Below are 23,563 nucleotides of genomic sequence, written 5' to 3'. Positions count from 1 at the left end.
GGCGCAGATACTCACTGACATGTCGATTCCGTAAATTTACTAGAATCAGTGCAGTGAAAAAACTTTCCGTTAAACAATTGAACGGCGATTACAGCGAATATAAACTGGAATAATATGTACACTATCAGAATGTTTATCACATTTTTTAATGAGTTCACTAAACAGTCAAACACTGCTTTTAATTTGGGCACTCGTTTAATTGTTTTTAAAGGTCTCAGCACTCGGAGCACTCTTAGGGATTTGATCGTCGACAGACTCGTAGATGTGCCCCTGTAAAACAATACAACTTTGGTTAGTTTTTGAATTGGGTTATGATTTGAGGTTAGGACGTACAAGAAATCGAATCCCATCGAAATGAGCGCGCAGACGACGACTATCGCGTCAATCAGATTCCAGAACTCGCGCAGATACGCGCCCGGATGCAAAATGATTCCCAGATCGATGATCTTGAGAAGCAGTTCGGTCGCAAACACGGCGGTAAACCCCAAATCCAAAACATCTAGAGCTTGATTTGTCGGCGAGTCTTCCACAACGGGATCCTCGCACGCTAACGCTATCGAACTCAGACTTATCACTATCATGATAAAAAAATCGAAGTACTTTAAATTAACTACCCAATGTGCCCCTTTTCTTACACTGCAACAGAAAGAACATTTCGAATTTGACAATATTGTTGACCATAATATTATTTCGGTAACTATAGTTTATCTTACGGATTTGTGGGTGATAGTATGAACATGCTAGAATATGGCAGCATAGGTTTGGGTCCGACAATTTCTTCTTCCTCTTCGGGTTTTTCATCTTTTTCTTTCGGCGGCTTGTTGGTGAAGAGCTGCCATCTAATCGAGGCGCACCTAGAATTTTGCATTTTGTAGTAAAATGATGTTATGAATGAAGTGAATTGTATTACCTTCCATTTGCAACGCCTCCATCTCCTTCTCCAGCTCCAGTGCTTGCTTCTCTTTGTTCTCCTCAGCCTGTTCCTCTTCGGCAGCTGTGAGTTCCTGGGCGTTGGCTAAATTATCGACGGCGATAGCCAAGAACACATTGAGCAAAGTGTAGTTGCCAAACAGCATGAGAATGATGAAGTATAACGAGTAGATCATGCCGGATTTGTGACCGCCCAGCGCGTCAATGCCATAGTACATCACCTCGTTCCAATCCTCACCGGTTAAGATCTACAAGCAATCAAATTTGGATTCAAAGTTATTACGCTGAATAATTTTGATAAGACTCACTTGAAAGACGGTGAGTAGAGCGATGGGAAACGTGTTGAAGTTGGTGGGTGGCGTGCCCTCGTCAAAGTTGAACTGCCCGCCGAAGAGCTGCATGCCGAGCAGCGCAAATATGAGAATGAACAAGAAGAGCAGGAACAGCAGTGAGATGATGGAGCGCATGGAGTTCAGCAGCGAGATGACGAGATTTCGCAGTGACGACCAGTATTTGGTCACTTTGAAGATGCGCAGCAGTCTTAGAGCTCTCAGCACGGACAGGCCGAACGAGCCGCCCTTCACCTCCGACCATACCACCTCAAAGATGGATCCTGAGATGACCACGCAGTCGAAACGGTTGAACGCCGACTCGAAGTAGATCCGAGGTCCCAGTGCGTACATCTTCACCACCATCTCCAGCATGAATAGACCCAGAAATGCGTATTCAGCATAATCTAAAATTTATCATTATAAGAATTAGAATTGTGGTTTTTATTTGATGGTAGCAGGTACTTACAAAGAAAATCTGTAAGCCAATTTGGCTGGCCGTGAAATTCCGCCGCAACGCAGACAGTGTTGAAGAAGACGAGCACGATGACGAACCAATAGAAACACTGCGTCTTGACGGCGTGCCTGATGGCGAACCGGAAGCGCTTCTCGGCGCGCCAGAAGGAGGCGCACCCGCCCGGGCCCTGTGCCCGGGTCTTCATGTAGCCGGCGCGCCCAAAACCTGCTAACAAAGTACGCCACTTTAAGCATGCGTCGCCAGCGAGTCGCGTCGCGACCTAGGCGTCAAGTCAGTCAGTGTGTGTCCAGCATTCCGAAATAAACACACACAGAGAGAAAAGGAGACATTTACATCGACACCATGACAGCAACTTGCGCGCATGGTGCCAACCAGTCACATTGCAAACAATTGCGTTCGGCGCGCACAAATTTTGCACAATAATTCGATCATAATCAGTGTGAGTGTGTGTTCGAATGGTTCAACTTCGAATCTAAACCAAACCCACCCTACTGGTCCTACGCAAACTACATCGCAAACGTCTCCTAGTTGCTATGATAGGTTAGATCTATGTTCAGCTATCGCAAAAATGACTAGTGTATACAGTTAGTTTACAATTTACAAAAATTACGTTCGACAGAAGTGTCCCAACTCTACGGCAACCAAAAATCAAACCCAAAAACGGTACGATCTATGAAAAACAACAACGTGTGGCTAATAGACTCTAGAGAAACGATAATATTAGTAATGGTTAATATTAGTAATAGATCCAAAATGGCCGCCGCCTTACTAATAGTTTCTACTACGTTTTACGTCTTACTGCTAGTTGTTAGTAGTTATAAAATGTCAAGTTCAAAGTCTTACGCTCAACGTGATCCAACTACTCGCCAATGACAATAGAGAGAGAGTGGTTTCAGCCAGAAGCGTACGACACGCCCCCTGGTACAGGGGCGGTAAGTAAGTAACTCAATCTCTAATCACATAATCAACGTAAGTGTGAGGAGCGAACCGACAAAATTCAGGCAACACAAAAATGATCAAATCATACATCAAGCAGCTAAGGAGTCGGCGCCACAAGATGGCCGCCGTCGCTAATTGTATCATTTGCTAAACAACTAATCAGTGCAGTTTATATATCAACTAAACTAGTTCGTATCTGACGTGATTCGCTCCTCGAATAAAACGAAAGAAATAAAAACAAAAATAGTTGAGTTGAGTGAACAACTAAGAGTTAGTAATAGTAGTAGGTAATAATCAAAACTAGGATAATGAAAAGTTGTCCGCAGTAGGCGCTACAGAGACTCTCATTACGTTAATAATAAGTTAATATTAATCATACTAAACAAGTTCTAAGTATTTTTACATAATAATGTAGTGTCCACCAGTTCCGCATACCTTTTAGTTTTTTCTTAGACTCTGTAAGAAATACTGTGGATTAAAACATGACATCAGTTTAGTGCACATTGAAAACAAAAACAAACGAATAACAATCGAAAACCGAAATCTTCGGAAATCTAGATCTTTGCAACACATTTTTCTCTTTCTATTATTATTTTTTAGTTTTGGGGGATAAGATAACCAAAGTGATTGCAAATGACAAAGATGGTGGTCACGTGATAAAATAGTGCAGACAAAAAAGGAGGTTAATCGGTAAACAAATGGCGTTCGATATGAATTTTTGGCTAACATTGTGGTTGAATTTCGACTCGAATTCGAAGGTGGAGTGAAAAATGAAAGTAAGAAAAGTGACGAAAGTGAGATGGAGTCAATAAAATGATCGTACCATCGTCGCCCAGCTCTTCCTCCTGCTCCTCCTCCTCGGTATCCGTGCTTTTACTCTTGCCCATCTTTTTCAGCTTCTTTTTCTTCGCCGCGCGTCGACGCGCTTCCATTATGTGCATTTTTTCTTCTTCTGTCGTCCGTTCTTCAGCTAATATTACTTCCTCTGAAAAACGATTTTATTTTAGAATGTGTATTGAACATTCACACTTTGTAAGCTTATAATTGAGGTTATGACTCACCAGCTTTGCAAATCCATTGCACATAGCCATTTAGCTCTCTTTCTAACTGGGCAGCTCGACGTAGCTTTAAAAACTCTTGCCTGTTTTCTACTTTTTCTCTTTCCTTGGCAAACTCTCTAATTTTGGGAGAAAGCAGAATAGCATACACCAAATTACTTTTAGCTTAACCAAAACTAAATAACTAGGTATAAATATATCTAGCATGTGTTTTAAGTATCGATAAATAATTTTGTGACTAAATTAAAGCAAGTTTAGCATAATTTTCGCATTGAGGCTTCGGTGATTTTCACCTGCGCGTGTTATCCACTCCAGATAGCGTTCAAGAGCCTGCTGAAACTGCAGTTTCGAGCGCACCTTGTGGAATTGAGCACGCCGCTCAACGCGCAGGCGTTCATTAGAAAATTCGCTATAATAAACCAAAAACTTGGTGGTGTATTTAAAGTTTAGAACAAAAAATAACGAGTGTGGCTTGCTTTTCTGTTCGTGACGCCAGTTAGGGACATGAACAAAAGTCGAAGGTGGTGAAGTGTGGCGCTGGAAAAAATTACGTGCGCTTGGCGAGATCGCCAGCGATAACATACCCGCTAAGCACACCGAGCACCAGATTGAGCATGAAGAACGAGCCGAGCACAATCAGCGGCACGAAGTACATCCAATTGAAGTAGCTGCCGACTGCATCGTTCATCTGCGGACAGACGGAGCGGAGCGGAACGTGAGCAAGATTTCATTTTCAGCGGAATGTGTTTGCACAAAAGCGGCCACCGTCGAATATAACGAGGATAACAAAGGCGGCTGCTTTATTTGGAGAGGATGAGTGGATGATTCATGCACGGAATGATTGCTCGCGTCGAGTTTTCAATCATCAAGAATATCACATCATCTTCTAGGTTAAAAGAAATACAGTTGTTGAAAAAATAGTGAAATGTAATGTTGGTTGCCTATGTTTCAGACACTTGTAGTTCTTTTAATCAAGAGCGGATTGTGTTGAGGAAATTTATGTTTAATTTCTGAAAAGGTCGAGGAAGCAATTCGGGTTTGGCGTACCCAATACAGTATCGAAGTCCATCCCTCCATGGTGATACACTGGAACACGGTGAGCATGGCGAAACCGATGTTGTCAAAGGAGGTGATGCCATTGTTCGGACCCTGCCACCGCTCCAGACACACCGAGTTGCCGTCGCGACACCAATTGCTCCCCTGCAGCTCCGCCTGCGATTGATTATCGGTGTTGCAGGTGCCGCTGCGTCGCCCTCCTTAATAATTTCATCTGCTCGGCGGCGAGAATAAATAAAATTAAATCAAGTATAATCGCCGCGATAAGAAGTCCCGCCGCCGCTGCCTGGGTTGCCTAGATGGAGTGTGTTTGAGCTTGTTGAGGAGTTGCTATCATGGCACACGAAGGGTGAGGAGCGGCAAGGTGTGTGCGACACATGCGCGCCTTCGCGTTCACGGTTCGATGCTCTGCGCGACTTGGACTAGGACCGAGGCAACGCAGGCGGCGGCGGAGGCGGCTATACGAGCGTCTTTGCGCACACCGCTCGGCCCGGTTAGCCGTTGAGATTTATGGTGCTTTTTGCCGGATTGCTTATCTTCCGCACAATACCGTGCGATTCAATGAATCATATTGCAATGATGTTCAAGAATCAAGACTATTAAGAAAATCACGCAAATACAATCCAGAAAAAAACCGCTAAACTCGATTATTTGCTCACCTATATCATAGAGACTATAACAGGTTCTGTGTAGCGCTCCCGAGTAGAATTCTAAACCAATGATCGCGAATATAACGATGGCAAACAATACTAACAAACCGATCTGCAGCAAGGAGCCATAGCTTTGATGATGGACTTCAACACGACTTGGAGGCCTAAAATTTCACATCACACACGTTAACTACATTCAAATCAATCGGTTTCAATGCATTCATAGCTTCACATCAATGTAATAAATGCTAGGAAGCTATGAACACACCGGGTTTACTCAAAAACTAAATTTCCATCTAAGAAACCAACCAATACAAAATAAAAACCAGTGAGTTTTGTATTTTTACAGTAGTTTCATTTGGTGTAAATTCAACAATACGATAAAAGACTAAAAGTTGGGAGAACTGAAATTGGTCGGGTGTTATCGTTGTAATGTAAATATTATACAAACACACACACACACGCACACGAAAAGTGTGAAACACAGACTTCTGAATACATCTAATTGTAATCAATAAAGCGTCTCAATTACGAAGCGTACTAATTTTATGTATCACTAATTAATTAATTATAGAGAAACTCGATACTACTTTATACAAATTCGATTGTATGTCTATATGTTTTTTTTGTTATCTAGAAATTTTGCTTACTTTTCGACTCGAACTTCAAAAAAATCTGATCTGATTCACCAATCGAATTAATTTTGAGCAATGCGCGGCGATCAACAACGGAAAACAATGAAATGACGCACAAAGCGTTTGCGCCTCATTAATTAATCGATAGATTAAAGATAGATTACGAATAAAGACAATTCGGCGCTGCTTTTGTGCCCGCAACAATGCTCATTGTGAATTTTATGATTTTTTTTTTAAATAATTTGCTATTTAAGTGGAGATTTAAGTCATGCTTTAACTTTAACCCGATGGTAGGTAAAATATGTGGTTAAACACTCTGCAAATAATCTCTAAAGATATATATATATTACTGTAATTAATATGTAACAACACTACAATTGTACAATCGTCATCGCATCAAAACGTTACGTTACTAGAAAATCAATAAGAACAGGGTTTGTTGTGCAACTAGTTTGATACCAAAAAACGTAATCATCTCATTATCATCGACTCGTTTCTCAACTAAGTTTACTTTACTCACTAAAGTACGTATTTAATAAAGAATTGTGTTTCTTTTTTTCTTTTTAGATTCGAAATCATTATGAAGAGCATTTCGTTGTATTTTTCGTTCGTTTAGAGATGTATCCAAGGAGTGTATTTATTTTGATTAGAATAGAGCATAAATCTCCTCTCAGGTGAAAGCAATCAGATTTTTTCTGTTTATTTTAAGTTAATTAAAATATTACCTCAGGTGATACTTAAATATTCGTATTTCACGTTTGATAAATGTTTTGAAAATTAAGTAAATCGCAGCAATCGCCGTGGACGACAATAATAAAAGTTGCTTTTTTTTATTAAGGATAAATGTAAATAAAAACGAAATTAATTAAAACAATAAGGTTAGGCGGGGGGAATAAATAGGTATTGTTTTGTTTAATCATCTACTTACTAGGAATGCCAGAGACTAGCTTGAGAGGTCTTAGCACTCGAATGGCGCGCAACGTGCGCAGGTCCACCGCTATGATTTCCTGAGGGAACATCGTTATAAACCTGCAAAATACTAGCCTCCAGCAATCTACTCCAATCGCTATGTTCTGTTTACAACTAATAATCAACAAATCAAGGAAACCAAAAAATATAGAATACTTAAATTTATGTAACAACACGTCCTAGAAATCGATCTGAATCAATCGCTATAAATCGCTGAAACTATAAAATCGCTAAAGAATTCGGTTGTCCTCATCTACTTTGGTCTGGCGGTCGTCATGGAAACAGCTGTAATATTCTAGTGCATGAAATAAATCGAAAATAAACCGAACGAAAACTAATTAAAAGCATATGAAATAAAACACAATCCAAATACAACACAAGACAATTACAACAAAATGTAGTTTGGTAGAATTGTTCGGAATTAAAGGGATTAAAGTTCGATGCGAGATCATCGCGGTGTTTGCAGCGCGGAAATCGACGCCGAAACTTTCGCGTTTCCGAGCGATTCTCTTTCTTTTGTTATGATAAACAATGCTCGATGCGCTAAGTGTACAATGTTCGGCGGGTGCCTGCGTGCCCTGATGGTGAAATATTAATTTCCTGCGTGCGACATAATTAATTATAATTGTAAAATCGATAAGTGCGCCGCGCACTCGCCGCCCGAACCTCGGGGCCGAAAAAACGACGACGTTACGACATTATTTTCTTAGTACAAAAAGACTTTATAGAGGAAATCGACAGAGAAACTTATGTACAGAAAACTTGTTGTGGTTCACACACAATCATTTCATGGTTATTCTTACAGTTTTTAATTAATTACTCAAAAACCGTTGGCGATAAATGATAAATTTTAACAAAAATATATTCTGTATTAAATTCTGCATCTAATAATGTAAAAAAATTGTGTATTCGATAATTAAACATCGAGTTATATACAATTGAACTTAGATGTAGTAGAAAATTGCAAGATTCTCGTGAAACATGCAAAATTGTGAATTTTGAGTAATTAGAAAGCAATAGATTAATAAAATGAAAGAAAATTTATACGGAATTTAATTCTGTGTCTCATTATTAGCAACACTTGTTTATCTAATAATTTTACTAGAGTTATAAGCCGTTAAAGTTAAATTTAGTAATAAAAATATGTAATTTTGATGTAATTGAAAAAACCTGAACATTTTTGAGGTTATAATTAACTATAAAACATCAAATAAAAGAAAAATACATTCTATATTAAATTCTGCGCCAAATTATATCAAATTTCGGTTGGTACAATAATTATGGATAGAGTTATAAACAATGAAAGTTGGATTTAGCAAAAAAGTGAAAAATTCTTTGTAATATCCAACAAAAATGCAATTTTTGAGCAACGAGAAACGATAAAATATTAAATTGACAACAAAATATATTCTATATTAAATTCTGCATCTAATTTAATTAAAATGTAGTTCGTCCGATAGTTATGTACAAAGTTATAAAGAAAAAAATGAAATTTAGTAACACAATAAAAGATTCTTGACAATCTCACACAAAAAAAACAATTTTTGTGCAATTTATTAGTGATAAAATGTAAAATTGACAAAAAAACATATTCTGAATTAAATTCTACATCCAAATATAGCCATATTTTTGAGTAATTAATTTATTGAAAAATATTAAGTGTGCTTACTGTCAAACAAGGTAATGCCTTATTTAATGCTTTCAAACTCACGCAATCGATATGAACGGGTGAGGAAAACAGAAAAAACACTTCGTTTTCATCGACGCAAATAGTCAATAAAGCAATCAATGTGATTTGTTTATGTACAAAGTCAATTCTAACGACACAAACACAATATATATCCATTCAAAGGTCAGATTCGTATTCGTACTCTTAGTGTTTCAAATTTGGTTATCACTCATCATAATGATTTTCTTTCTTTTTCGCATTAAAAACAAATCAATCGTTAATTAAACACGTGCTATGTTCGTCATAATTATATGCTATATATATATTTATATGTATATATTTATATAAAAACTACAATGAAATGCAATCGAGCACTGTCCATCTACAAAAAAACATGCATACTGGCTGAGATCGCAAGGATTAATCAACGCCACTTGATTAATCACGCTAAGAGTGAGAGTAATTCACCAATGTCAATACGAAAAAATTAATCAAAGGTCAAATTTAGAGGTTTAGTCTGACACGAAATATATTTATATTATATATATATATAGACACCGACTAAAACAACGCACACCTGCAAACGCACTGAATAATCGTTACAATTTTTACCTAAACTACTGGTTCAAAATCAAATAATCATAAGAAATTAAACAGGGAATAATTAATTAATTTTTTTCTTGATAATTTTGCAATGAAATTAAATTCAAAAATAAATCATGATGTGAAACTCAGTAGACGGTACTGTAGAGTACTGTATTCATCTAAAACTATGAAAGAAAGAGCTAAGTAATATTATTGTTACGATCAAGTCTCTAGTTCTGTGCTACAGCGGGCCCACTGAAATAGAGCTAGACAGAAAGACAGTCAACTGGCAGGTCAAAAAGAAGTCAAGAAGACAAGAAGATAGAGATAGAGAGAGAGCGTGTGTGAACGAACTGTATGCTATTACGTGTGAGAGTCGTGTATGTTGGTTAAGTTGTTCAGTGTGTTTTTTCACATTTGTACTTGTTTGTTATACGCAACACTAGTAGTTCGCTAAGTAAAGTAAAGTAGTGACTTAGTGGAGATGATTGGGCGGAGTGGGCGGGCTCGCGAACATACTTGGGATCCTGGACACCAGCTTCAACGGCCTCAACACGCGAAACGACCTCAACATCCGCAGATCAACGTCAACGTTCGCTTCGGCAAAAATGGTCATCGACCTGAGCGAAGACAGCAACAGTTTACTTTTTCGGCACAACATCAATAGGTGAATATAGATACAGGCTACACATCAAGAGTCACACGCATTAAAAACGTTCATACGTAGTGCATTCATCAATTTATTCACGTTTATTATCTACGTATCACTAATATGGGTGGAGGTTTTGTTTTTCGATTTCGACGACCTGTCAAAAGAGTGCGGCTGTCAAAAAATCGGGATTTCGACAGCGCTAAATCTGAATTATGTAATTATTACGCTTATTTTAACAGTAACAGTTTGGTTATTGGTAGAATAGGTTTTGAACACTTACCCTGTGAGCACGACAAAGAAATCCATAATGTTCCAAATGTTTCTGAGATATGATCCTCTATGTAAAACGAAACCTAATGCTAGAATCTTCAACGAAGCTTCAACACAGAATATTCCTAGAAAGTATGCCTCTGTTTTTTCCTGTGCGAAAGAAAAATGTGTTACAGTGTGTTTTAAATAATTTTTTCAAGTTTTCTTCCGAAATTTTGAAAATACTCACTAATTTTTGTGCTAGCATAGTCTTATCATGATTGGGCAGGTGCTCCTCCAGCGCCAGCACCACACAGTTTGCTATGATTGTCGAAAGCACGGCATACTCAAACGGAGTAAATTTATCATTAAGGAAAAACATTTGAATTATTTTAGAAAGTATGCAACCAAGTTTACATTTATGCAAGTATGGGTTATTTTAAAATAGTGTTAGATTTGTAAACATGTTTGCTTTTGGAAAATTTTGTGTTATTGCGGATCATTTCCGGATTTCCGGTTGGTGTGAATGAGTAAGAAAAGGATATGGCCACTCGATGATGAAGCGCGTGTATCTACGGATGAAATTCTCGTCGGACAACAGGAAGAGCGAGCTGGGCCCCTGGCCGCCCGCTTCCCTCACACCCCCCATTCTATCAGCTGCGCCCGCCCCCGCCTGCTGCTGCACCGCCTGAGCCGCCGCTTCCTGCGCTGCGGCCAACCTGAAAAATTCAAATACAAAAAATTTTAAAAATCTGTATAAAGAGTTGCATACATTATTATTGTGTGACGTGTATAACCCACTTTTACATTGATTTAAATTTAGTAATATCAAAGAATATATTAGTAAGTGTAACACTTTGAGGCCCGTTGCTCAAAAACACCGATAGATAGGTTTATTTTTAGTCGCATGCCTACCGGTTGAACTTTTAAAATGTCACATCTTTTATCGATTGATTTCGGCGCGGCCTACTGAACCCTCCACTCACCTTCGCCGGCTGCCACGAAACAGGAAGTCGTGAAATTACACGCGAAAAAGAAACTTTCCCTTCGATAACAAGATGAAAAACGCGGACGCGAGCGATTTACAATGTATAAACTGCATATTGCAGTAAAGTGTGTTGCATATCTCGAAAAAAACTTCCGGTTTGCTTCGATTTTTGTTTCTTTCATCTATATTTATGCGGCGCAGTGGCGCATAAACTAATTTGTCTTTATTAATGCCACTTGTTTCAGTTTATAAGTTTCATCATGTTTTGCAGAATTGAGTTTTCCGCGGCTTGAGACTCGAGAGGACATGCAAATGTTGCATTTTCACTTTTTGCTCACCAGTGAGTCAATGTCGCGTTCTAATTGAAGCATTTGGCAGCCAAGCCGCACTCTCAGCGTCGTGCTCGTCCTCGCGTCCTTTTGAGTGAATCAGAGTGGACCGCCTTTCCGGCGGCGTAGCGCGGCACGTGATAATGAAGTCAATGTTAAGTGTGGCGCAAAGTGGGAAAAAGTGGGATTAAAATGTGCGCATTTTTTAAAAATTCCACACCGCGAGGACATCTCCGATAACCGGAACAAAAAATTAGCTGTGTCAGTACCTTTCTTCTCCAACAGCGTCATAAAAAACATAAAAGGGCAAAGCATAAATTTAACAACGCCCTAAATACTCAAATATTATTATTATGAATTGAATTAATTTAATTTGAAACTTTCAAGGATTTAATACATATAAAATTTTTATCTGTTTGTCGCCATGACCTAAAAAATCCTCTCGAAGTGTAACTGAATTCGGTGTAATTCACAATCAATCGCCAGGATTAACTGGGTTGGCGGGCGCCGTCTGGACCATTCGCAAGAAGCGACGGCGGCGTCGTCTGGCTGGCCGACCTCATCATACCCGGATGAATTACACGCTGGCAGTGCGCGCACACACATAAATATATTACGTCCCGCCGCCGCCCCCACCGTCCGCGCATTTGGTACACATTCGTGCCGCGACCGGGAAACTCCGATTTCCGAGTTATAGTTTTACACGCTCGATGCGCTCGCACGTGCTGGACGTGCCGGCCGTCGTCCGTCCGCGCCCTCCGCCTGCCGCCCCCGACAACATATGCATTCGGGCGGTCGTAAAAAGTACTGCGCTATAAATACCCACGCGACACTTAATTGTGTTATCCTGACGCATTCTCAAGGATAATAATTGAAAGTGTGAAATATTTATGCTTATTAGTGTGAATTTACGTTTTGTAGGTTGGGTAACGGTATAACCAATGTTTAAGAGTAGATAAAAATAAATTGTGATTGAATTTGTTTTGTTATTGATACTTATCGAGTTCCACTTAAAAGAAATCAGTCCTCATTAATGTGTAATTTATATTTTTACCCGACACTGGCCTACTTGAGCCAAAAATACCGCAAAACCACCGCCAATCCGTCTGAGCGATGGCGGTCGACCGTGTAACACTTAAACAACGACGGGGGTGGCACGATGGCGGCGCAGTGCAACCTCAAGTAGCGCACGACCGCTAAAAATACGTTTTCAACAAGTGATCGTTTTTAATTAGAATCAAAAACATAAATATTTACATAAGTAAAGCAAATATTTAATTTTACTGCGCATGCGCATGTTTAACCCATGCAATCCTTTTATTTTTACAATTACTGTTAGAAAACACTAGAAATATATGCAGATAAAGTTATGATGTAGTTGCTGAAATGACTTTTCAGCGAGGGGCGGCAAGAAGACATGACGCCGGCTGAATCGGCGAGGTCGGTCGAACTGATTTATCGCGTCGCGAGTGGCGTGCGCTAATCTCAAGCAGCCCGCGCAAGACCTCTTGGCATTCGGCCAGTTCGTTATTTATCATGCGCCGCCGACCCGACCGCCAACCACGCCGCGAATATTTAAACAATATATCTCGCGAGCTGCTCGCCTAGCATCACCACGCATCTCGCGTCTTATTGCACGCCGGCAGTTCATTATACATATAAATATATCAACTTGATCAACAAGAAATTGCTTGGCGAATGCTGAAAAAGTAGCAGCAATCATAAATTTCTTCTTGGGCGTGGAGAAAAAAATCTGTGATAGTGACGAGCAAATATCATCAATAATAAATTTACGGTGAGGAATATGTGGATGATATTTGAATAGTATTGCAATCAATATTTTTTTTAATGTTGGCTAAGTACGAGTACATGATTTATGTGGTTATTGCAGTATAAACAAAGCAAATAAAAATGAAAGATGATTTACTTGAGCAACTGACGTAAAGCTTCGGTGATCATAACATAATCACGTTAGTTTCATAGAGATAATGTTGTTTTATCAATAAATGGTTTGTGGGGGTTAATAATGCACTTGGACGGCATCTCAATCATTGGAATTTTAGGTTTCGTGTCATATTTAACCTCAAAATACACTTTTATCTAATTGCGACCAGAAAATAAGAGCTGTTAACACTGTACATTGTGAAAAATATATTTTTCCTACTTCCTCCTTTAAAACGCCAGTTTTCCACGGTTTTTAGACACAAAAAGTGGTACTTTAAACACGGACAGCCAAGGCCGTTAGTAAAGTACTTTCCTTTACGGGCTTTATTTACGGGGCGGAGCTTGCGCCGCCATTCACACAAGTCAAACCAGGCGCTGCTGCAAGTCGTGTTTAAATTACATTTCCCAGTAGTATGCAAGCAAATTTCGAAGATTTAAATTAAAAAAGTTCAAATATAAAAACCTAAACGTGGAACTAGAGTGGAAGTAGAAAGAATAGCGTAAGCATCGCGTGGCTAAACGTTGTTAAACACTGGATTGCTTAAACGCTCGCCCTGAATCAATGTCGTGACTAAAACACTCGTTTAGCCACTTGATACTTAATATATTATTTTGTAGATGTTTTCCTCAAAATGATCAAAATCTATAAATTAGCTAGAAATAACTGTCAGTTTTCTTGTGTTGGGTGACAAACAAACTGCCTAACCTCACTTTTACCAAAGTAAACTGCATCAATCTACAAGTATCTATAAATTAAAATAATACTTTTTTTAAATCTTGAGGAGATATTATGACTTTTTGTTTAATGTTGTTTAGAAAAGTAACTTTGTAGCAATAGCGATAAATATATCATAATTTGTGGCTTTCTAGCTCAGTACGCGTGTTTCTCGACTAAGTAGCAGGTAGTTTTGTGCCTCGTGTGAAATTATTGAACAGTTTCGAAAGCTTGAAGGCTCCGCTTTGCATTATTATAATAGCGCGCGCCCGGCACCTCCACCACAACGCGCACCGCAGCACTCGCTAGTCACCTTTCGCCGGCCGAAGTGTATTGACCCGCAATGAATTCACGAATCGCGTGGAGGTTTTTCCGCTTGCCGCCGCTACCGCCGCCGCTACATAACCCGGTTTTTACCGCCGCCGACGCAGTGGAAGCCGCATGAAACGCGCGAAAAGTTGACGATTTGAAAAACTTTTATGAGAAAACAAAGTTGAACACAAAACAATACAATATTATGCTTATAATATATAATTAAATACAATTATATCATACTGTAAATAGTAAATTTTGCGGTTTTACTAATTTATTATGAATTTTTAAGGTTTTCAATTTTTTTGTGATTTTTTAAGAATTTGTGAATTTTTTGGTTTTATTTCAGTCTTATAGAAGAGGAAATTCCTTCTAGGTTGGTTTTGTCGTTCCGCGCCGCACACGAGTCGACTCGAGTGCGCGCTGCCGCCACTGCAGTTATGTGCGTATCGATCAGCGCGCCGCCGCCGCCACCGCCGCTCGCTCGCTAGCTCGCCGCTCGCAGCTCGCGCCACGTCACGCGATAATATGGCCGCTGTGACGTCACTTTGCAGCTCTCTGCGTCACCCTGTGTGTGTACACGTGCTTTGGCGCGGAGGGGGTGCGATGCCGATGTCGGCGGCGGCTGGAGCACGCTACGCGTGGGATGCGAAACGGTGGAAACCTGCTGAAATGCGTTTCGAATGCTGCGAACGCCGAGAAAACTGATACGTCTGTTTTAAATTTATAATGGCGTATAATCAACCAAAATGGAGACATTCGCTGCCTTCATTTAATTTGATTGGATTACTTTTACATCAAAAAAATAATAAATATTTTGATTGAATATTAGATCAGATTTTTAAGTTGATGTAAAATTTTGCTTAATTTTCAATTAGCACACGTGTTGATTTGATATGTGCGGTGAACGCCAACCACGAAAATTTCAATTATAGTTTCGGCTACGCCGCCCCGCATGTTTGGCGTTTTTGGACGTAAAACCGCGAGAAATATGCCGTGAACAATGCCAGCCAACTGCCCGGCGCCTTCACCATCGCACTTCAACTCGCTAAACTAGCGTCCGCGTCTATTAAATCCGATAATGCAAACGGATTATGTAAATTGTTGCAACCGTTTTGGCAGCTTAGCACATTCCGGCGGGGTGGGCACCCCTTGTTTAATGAATTCGAATAATTAACCGACGCACCGGCGACAAGCGCGCCAAACGCGCTGCAAGCAATAAAATACGATCGTTAACAATGCGCCAGCAACAATAATTAATCATTTAATTAACATTATTATTAATATTTTCTAATTTATTGTTTTAGCCACAGAAAAAGAACTATAATAGAATAAACAAAAATTTCATGATTATGAGAGCGTGAATATGTGTCAGATGCAGAAAATTATCGATTACTGACGCATACGGTTTTATTTTGACAAGCTCAAAACGGAAAATAAAAGCAATCGAAGCAAAGTGAAACAAAAAGAGGGTGCGATGTTAAAGACGCAGGCAAGTTGCCACAATAACCAGAAATATTTGGAAATTCGTGTCGAAGTATAATTTCACTGAATGCCTAATGCTTATAATATATAAATATTATACAGGGAGTTTCAACAAATCACAAACAATAAAAAATTAAACCTAACACAAAAATACCAAAATATTCAACAAAATATTCTAAAAATTGTATCAATTTTAAATTAATATATTTTTTTGTTCTTTAAAATATTGCATAAGGTGTAAAAGTTGTGGCAGTTTTGCAAGAAAACTTTCCAAAATAATTATCTCTCGAGGCAGGAAAACGCAACGCAATAATGGCAATAAAGTTACGTGTTGATTTTGTGGTCTCCGTCGAGACTGCGTTTTATGTCGTTTAGTTTTATTATACGAAAACATATAAATTACTGAATAAATTATTCTACTTTTGTTGTGCGCTTTCCACTTAGTTTTCAACAAACAAATATGCATAAATTGAAATTGCCATTATATAAAAATTTAACTTTTGCGTATATTACTGGTAATAGAATATACATGTGTATATTGGGTTGCCTAACATAAACTGTCATATTTTATGTCTGTTTGCTTATACTTTATGCATATTGTATTCAGCACAATTTATTTAATAATTCTACAGTTGCTGGAATTAGAACGACAGTAAACTAATTAATCATCATCGCCGTGAGCTGCAGTACTTGCCGCGATGCGATCGCGATTCCCTGGAAATTATAAGTGACATATTCTTGCGTGCGTTCCATTTCGAAATAATGCGCCGCACGTTAATGAACACAAATTAATTAAATGGCATCCGTTCGTTAATTTATTCCTTAGATACAATATCCGCACTCACAGCGCACGGAAACGCGCATCGGTATAAAATTTACTGCATTGAAACACTTTTATAATATAGCTAGGTGCTTATGTGAACATTTTAAGTACCTACTTGTTCAAGTTATATCGTTTTGTTCTGCAATCATATCAATTAATTATTTAATCGTTTAATAATTTAGCATTGTAATCATTAGATGTGGAACTGCTTCATTTTGATTTTATAATGATTTTATGATGATTGACATTTTAATTGATATTCTGATACGAATTGCAAATGTTAAGAATTATTTAAACCGTTTATTAGTGTCATAAGTTTTAATGCCACATTAATATAATGAATATTAAGTGTTTAAAATGCCAGTTTTAAACATCATTTGATTTAATGTCAGAATTAATCTAATATTTCACATAATTATAGTTAAAACATATTTTAACACAAAAATTTACTTTTATTTAAGAAAATTTACAGAGAAACGTGATTTCTTGGTTAGAAAGTATCATAACCTCACTTTTGATCCGTTCTCATGGCAATGGCAATGATATTCAGAGCTATTTAAATTAAATTAAGTTGATTAAAAGTGAATATTTGTTTTAAATTGCTAATACTATAATAATTTGACTAAAATTTGACTAAACTACAGATAATAATGATTAGTATTATAGTAATTGCCACCCAAACATGTTTAATTTAGTAAATTTTTAATAAATTAAAAAGATTTCATTTTTTCATTTCCCTATTGTTGCCCCACTTTTCCGCGGCGCTTACGCGCCGAACAAAACCCCAACACCGGTAGAAAGAAAAGCGGCATTGTTGCGTTTTCCACCCTGGAGTTTTCCTCCCCATTGTTCAAGCCATTGCCTGCGCGTTCACATAGCTGTCCGCATTTTTTCTACTCGAGTATTTTACATTTTTGCAGCCGCCACCCTCGCCCGCCGTCGTCTCGGCGTTCGTTTTTCACGTTTTCTTTCCGGCCGGAACGCGGGCCATTCATTGCGGATGCATGTCGAGCGAAACGATGCTCGATTTTTGAACCAAATCAGCAAAGATTACAATAAAAGCAAAATTGATGTACAAACAACCAGATAATAGTAAATTAATGATCACAAACTAAAAAGTTACGAGTACTATCATATTATTATTTTAATGTTATCGCTATAAATTTCTTATTTTAATACAAAATATAATTACTATCCGGAAGCAACATAACCTAATATAAACCTTTCTTGTCTCAAATGTGTTTTTCTTGAAATTTTACGTTGTAAACGTAATTTTTTACAATTCTTCTATTGTTTATTATAAAATTTGTATTTGTACTCACGCTGGACTCAACAAACCACATTTAATTTCGCTCTAGTTTAGTGTTAACACTCACCTGCAACAAAAAGACACACAAAATTAAAATCATGATTAATTAGCGACACACGATACAAAATTGCAAGCCTTTTGTCTTAAATATATATACATAAGTACAAGATGTATCGAGTTAACTTCAAAACTCTTGAAACTTTAAGATTTTCGCTTTTGTTTTTGACGTTTCAATGCGCAATGTGCACCTACATATAGCTGAAGTTTGGTGTGTATTTTAGAAAACGGAACGAAGCGATAAACTTTCTGCTAATTAGATATTTTCCTTTTGTTCAGTTTCGTTTACCTTCATTTACCTCGGTTCAGACGTTCGTGCAGAGCAGAAAAAGTTGCGAACTGAATCAACTGTTGCAATATTTAACCTACTTGCGATGATAACAGTTTTAGAATTTGTACAGCTAGAGAGTTATACACAGTGAGATGATTTAACTTGAGGCTTTGTAGTGAGATGCCGGTCACAATAAATTGAATGTCAGAGTCAGAGACAGTTTAAAATTGAAAGTGATAATCTTAATAGAATAATGGCAATTTAAATTGTCAGCAATTTATATGTTTAGATACTAGTTTCTTTTGCCCGGGATATCGTTTGCATACATTTTTAAAAAGTATCCTCACTAACTACTTTCTTGTGTACTGGACTTATTATGTGCTAAAGTCGACAATGAAATTATAAATTTTAATTTAAATAAATGCGAAAACAACATTAGCGCCGCCTTGGTTTAAATTAAATAACTATCGGTAGCATACCCAATTTTCTTGCCTTCAAATTTTATTTTCGGGACAAAAGTTGCCTATATTCTATTTTGACGAATAAGTTATAAAATTGTAAAAAGTCATCTAAATCTATTCAGTAAAAGAGATTCGTGAAAGAGTAACAAACAAACAAACTCATATACTAATTTGAAATTACATTGGTATGCAACCAGATTCGCGACACTTTACCACACTAATTAAATTATTTCCTGGGAAAAAGTGTAAGGTAAAATGTTATGTAAATAATTAAAGTTATCGTAGATCAAAGCTATTGTGAAAAGTGCATGACTCATTGGAAAATCTTCCTGGAATTCTAAGAAAACTATTTATTCTTCCAATGAGGTCATTCATGTCGTATTATAGTGTTAAGTTCAGTTTATAGTTCAGTGTTTAGTGACAAAAGTCTTATTTATCGTTTTATGGTTAATAATAAAAATAATAATTGATATTGAAGTTGAATATAAGTATTTTAGTTCGCGTTAAATCACAATGTTTTATTATCTTTTAAATTTAAACGTGTTTTAAAATTGTTTTAATATTTATTATTTTATACCAAAGATAAGAATTAAATGAATCAGTTCTCGCGATTAATACTGACTGGATTGTACTCGTTTGCAAACGTGATGCATATAATTTGGATTAATAGCGCGACATAAATTGGATAACGGCTTGTTTCAATAAGGTTTCGTCAAAGATATACGTACTTTTAGTTAAGATGTTAAGACGTCATAAAATTGAATTCTTAATAGACAGAAACTTAATATAAAACCAATAATTATCAACAATAACAGTGTATCTTTCAGTCATCGTGAAGGTGTTAAACATAGATAAGAATAAAATATATATTAATCTGATAATCAGATTTCATAAAAAAATATATTTTGAATTCTTGTTTTGTTATAGTATTATTTTAATTATTATTATTTTTTTAAATTATTACGGCATTTGTTTATTATGTACACCAATTGTATTGACTGGACGATAAAATGTTCTCTAACGGCCTATTTCATTTAATTTTCAATAATTTTAATAAAATGGTTTTCTATAGATTTTTTGTAATCAACGTAAATCATAGATAACAAACCAAAGATTAAAAGAAAATGTATTATTCCTTCACGATAACTTTTAACACTTGAGAAATTAAATATATACTTATAGTTTATTAACAATCGCTAATATAATCACTACTATTAGCATAAAATTCACTTTTTATATTTAACTAAATCAAAAACAAAATTAATATTTATAATACGTGGAATTTATAAAAATAAACATAATTTCCGATATCAAACGCATCGCGAACGTCATGAACACGCCGAACTCAACGATCAACTAAGTTTAAAACTGTTGGTAAGCAAGTTGTCGGTCAAGAACGTAATCTCAACTGGATCAAAACAAATGATACGAAGCGATTCTGTTTCAAATCTGAAGGACACAGAAAAATAAGATGATAATAAACACAATGACGCAAATCAATACACGAATCGTTTCTTCTAAATGAAGAAAGTGAATAAAATTCAAAAAATTAATCGTTTTATCAGTGAAATAAATAAAATAATCCATTTTTATTTAAGATAAGAATATTGTAACTTATCTACTATCGTATTATTTCCTATTTTGCGACGAATCTAAATATTATTCATAGCTTGATGTAATTTTTGAATCTTGAGACTTGCTCTGTGACTCAATTGTGTCTTCGAATCAACTCGATAACAATGTGGGACGTATCCAGTGCAAACCCTAATCAATGTCGCTCGTGTACGTTCTGTCAATTTCGTTGCCCGCCGCGGCGTTTATATTTAGTCGGCGCGCCGCTCCAGACTTCCAAGCGATTGAATTGCAAAGTGGAACAAGAACAACATTTATGGATTAAACAATACCGAGCGCAAGTATACAAGATGATATGCTACGACATATTTAACCACTCATGTATCTATTTTTCAATGCCAATCAAAATCAACATATTTATTTGTATATTGGGTTGCCTATATTGTATCAAACTAGAAAAAATATGCAACTTGCACACAATTTCAAAATTGAATTTTTATTAGTGTCACAAAGTGCATGGTGCATTCATTGTACGCCGGCGTCCGCTTTGTGTAACGCGACCTCAACTGCCGTTCGCCCTTATTTCCTATTCCGACCAGGACGAGCGCAGCGTTTGCTTCTTCTCGCCGCCCTCGCCCTCACCGACGCCGATGCCGTTGCTATGCGGCCAGTAGTGTGTGAAAATGAATTATCCTCGTGACACACTGAACACGAACACCCTCGCCACTGCTAACACAATTAAAATTTCGAAATTTTGTTTGCAAACAAAATCATTTCGCAAACACACTGTATGCACACTGGATACAAATAGCCCTACTGTTGCTCCACCACCTCGATGGTTAATTAATCATGTGGTTTTATTGATTATGAGCAGTCGTCGTTATTTGAACGGATATAACTTATTCGAATTGATTCCACCGCGATGAGGATGAAAGGTCATTGCTACGCTGTGCGCTACTCGCTGTCGAATTTCGGGCGGTGATATTTTTAGCTCCAAAGACAAGAAAACGACAATCACAATTTTTTACAATTGATTTAACGCTATCAGACGCATTATTTTATGCTGTAGAATGTTTAAGTTTGGTGTGTTTGGTGGTTGGAGTATTTGTGTAGTAGTGGCGTAAGTGTATGAATGCGGCTTGCGCTCCGGTAATTGCTCCGGTTATGCAGCTATGATGAGGATGAGGATCTCAACGCCGGAAACGAGCGCTACCATTGATTAATGCATGCGAGTTGAATTGTGGTGAAAATAGTTCCAAGCCAGTTAATGTAGATTTTTTGAATACGAGGATCAGATGTGGGTCACGGGGATCAATGTGCCGTGTGGGCATTTAGGGGATTCCTCTTGAACGTTTCGCGAGCGCGCGCGCGAAGCAATGGCTTCGCCGCTGCGACGCTGTAATTCCCTGTGTTTCTCGTCTGTTGGTTGTGCCTGGTGTACACTCACCTGGTTTGTCAGAGTGGGCTTACAGCAGCATGCCTCCATTTTGTGTCTAACTCGCGTTAGGGTGCAGATGCGTGTCTTGAGCTGGCGCTAGCATTGCCCGGCGTCATCCTGTCCGAAGCTGGCCGCCGCACACCGCGCGCACATCTATCGCATCCGCCCGTATTCGAAGCGATCACCAGCTTGCTGAAGAGCACCGCGCCCGCGTTTCTCGCCAACCCCGGTTGTTGTCTCTTACCGCCGTGCGCGACACTTCATTTTCGCGTTTATTTTCTAGCCACTTTTCGGGCGCAACGTCACTGTGTGCGCGGCTACGGTCCGCACCCGTACTCCTCAGGCTTGCGGCCGACCTCGGCCGCCGTCGGAAAAGATCGTCGAACGCGTGTGGTGGCGCGCCGCCGCCGTGGGGGTGGTATACGCCGGCGCCCGTATTCGTTTCATTTGACTGTGTGGAAGTGTGTGTTGGTGTGTGGGAGCAGCGACTTAGAGCTTGCGCTGTTTTTTCGCCGCTGCCGCGCCGCGCCGATGCCCAAGTGCCCGGATCCAGCTACCCCCGGCGCGGCGGCTTCCATTCATGCAACGCGCTCACGTGGCATACCGACAAACCAATATCTCACTACCAGGAAAACAATTAAATTATTTTAATTTTTCGATCAACTACCCACGAATATAGCTTTAAGAGCCTTTTAAATTTAATGAAAAACTTAAAACCGCCCCCGCTATTACAATGCCATCTTTTACTACATTTTACTACTAAAGGTCATTACTATTAACCACTTTGACCTAGATAAATCTAACAAAAATCAAAAACTTTTTTCATTCCAACCTTAAAAATAATAATTTTTATCATCTAGAAAACTTTTAGCTTCAAAAGCATTCAAAATAATTTTTACTATTTATTTAACTTTAATTTTTCGTTTCACGCCAGCAGAGACATCTAGGAATTTTCCTGATAAGAGAATAAAGTTACCACCCCGAAATACTCGCTCAATGAACCAGCGCGCCACGTGGAAAACGCCGCATTACGCGCGTCAAACTGCGCAGGTTGAGTTTTCCACGTGTTGTCTACGTTTTTCCTCATTTCCTCCGCTCGCCGAAAGGTGGCTCTCGAAACTCCGACAAACACTTTTCATCGCAAATATAATTTTCGATCTTTTTACCGATGCAGCCACGCAACAGTTATGAGAGGCTATAAAATGGAATCGCATTGAGTTTGACTGAATGAAGAACTTCACGTTTTATTGGTTTTGAAACTGAAATATTTTTAATTGGATTCCATTGAGCAATTCGTTTTTATTGCCCCAATGGATTATTAATCTATATTCTATTTTATTGCGGATAATTTTATTGAATTTGATAATTCAGTTTTATTAATACTATACTAAAATATTTATCAGCTTTTAGTGTTATTTTTCTTATTTTATTATTTTGTGCTGATTTCAGGTTTTTTTTGGCATATTAGCATTTTAGTCAACCGCTAGTCGATTTTAATTCGGCTACGTCGTATCCGATATTTTTTCTCGTTATTAGTGAATTTAATTAATTTGCACTGCACAAACAACAATTAATGTGATTATTTTGAGCATTTTACTGTGTTATTTTGAAAACAATGAGCGGCTTTATCTATTTGTTTTACCAAACAAACTATTTTAAC

The 23,563-nt window shown here is 37.9% G+C and overlaps 1 protein-coding gene across 1 annotated transcript in view; it reads right to left on the bottom strand.

The window, feature by feature from the left end:
* Window positions 1–22,257, bottom strand: part of LOC135790164 (voltage-dependent calcium channel type A subunit alpha-1-like) — a 36,485-nt gene extending 14,228 nt beyond the window's left edge. Inside the window, 20 exon segments of the mRNA XM_065300230.1 lie at window positions 16–270; window positions 334–636; window positions 714–813; window positions 816–854; window positions 911–1,178; window positions 1,239–1,666; window positions 1,729–1,941; window positions 3,112–3,144; window positions 3,500–3,661; window positions 3,738–3,853; window positions 4,319–4,422; window positions 4,782–4,972; window positions 4,975–5,004; window positions 5,450–5,560; window positions 5,563–5,604; window positions 7,004–7,104; window positions 10,231–10,370; window positions 10,450–10,556; window positions 10,746–10,918; window positions 21,913–22,257. Of these exon segments, the coding sequence (XP_065156302.1) occupies window positions 16–270; window positions 334–636; window positions 714–813; window positions 816–854; window positions 911–1,178; window positions 1,239–1,666; window positions 1,729–1,941; window positions 3,112–3,144; window positions 3,500–3,661; window positions 3,738–3,853; window positions 4,319–4,422; window positions 4,782–4,972; window positions 4,975–5,004; window positions 5,450–5,560; window positions 5,563–5,604; window positions 7,004–7,104; window positions 10,231–10,370; window positions 10,450–10,556; window positions 10,746–10,848 (2,846 nt within the window). The 5' untranslated portion in view covers window positions 10,849–10,918; window positions 21,913–22,257.
* Window positions 22,258–23,563: the final 1,306 nt, after the last annotated feature.

This window comes from Atheta coriaria, unplaced genomic scaffold, assembly GCF_025399875.1.
Source record: "Atheta coriaria isolate IRGN ID8LTWV9N9 unplaced genomic scaffold, Caltech_Dcor_3.1 hic_scaffold_4_pilon, whole genome shotgun sequence".
NCBI lineage: Eukaryota > Metazoa > Arthropoda > Insecta > Coleoptera > Staphylinidae > Dalotia > Dalotia coriaria.
Note: the sequence above shows the minus strand (reverse complement) of the source record. Positions and strands in the feature narration are given on the sequence as shown.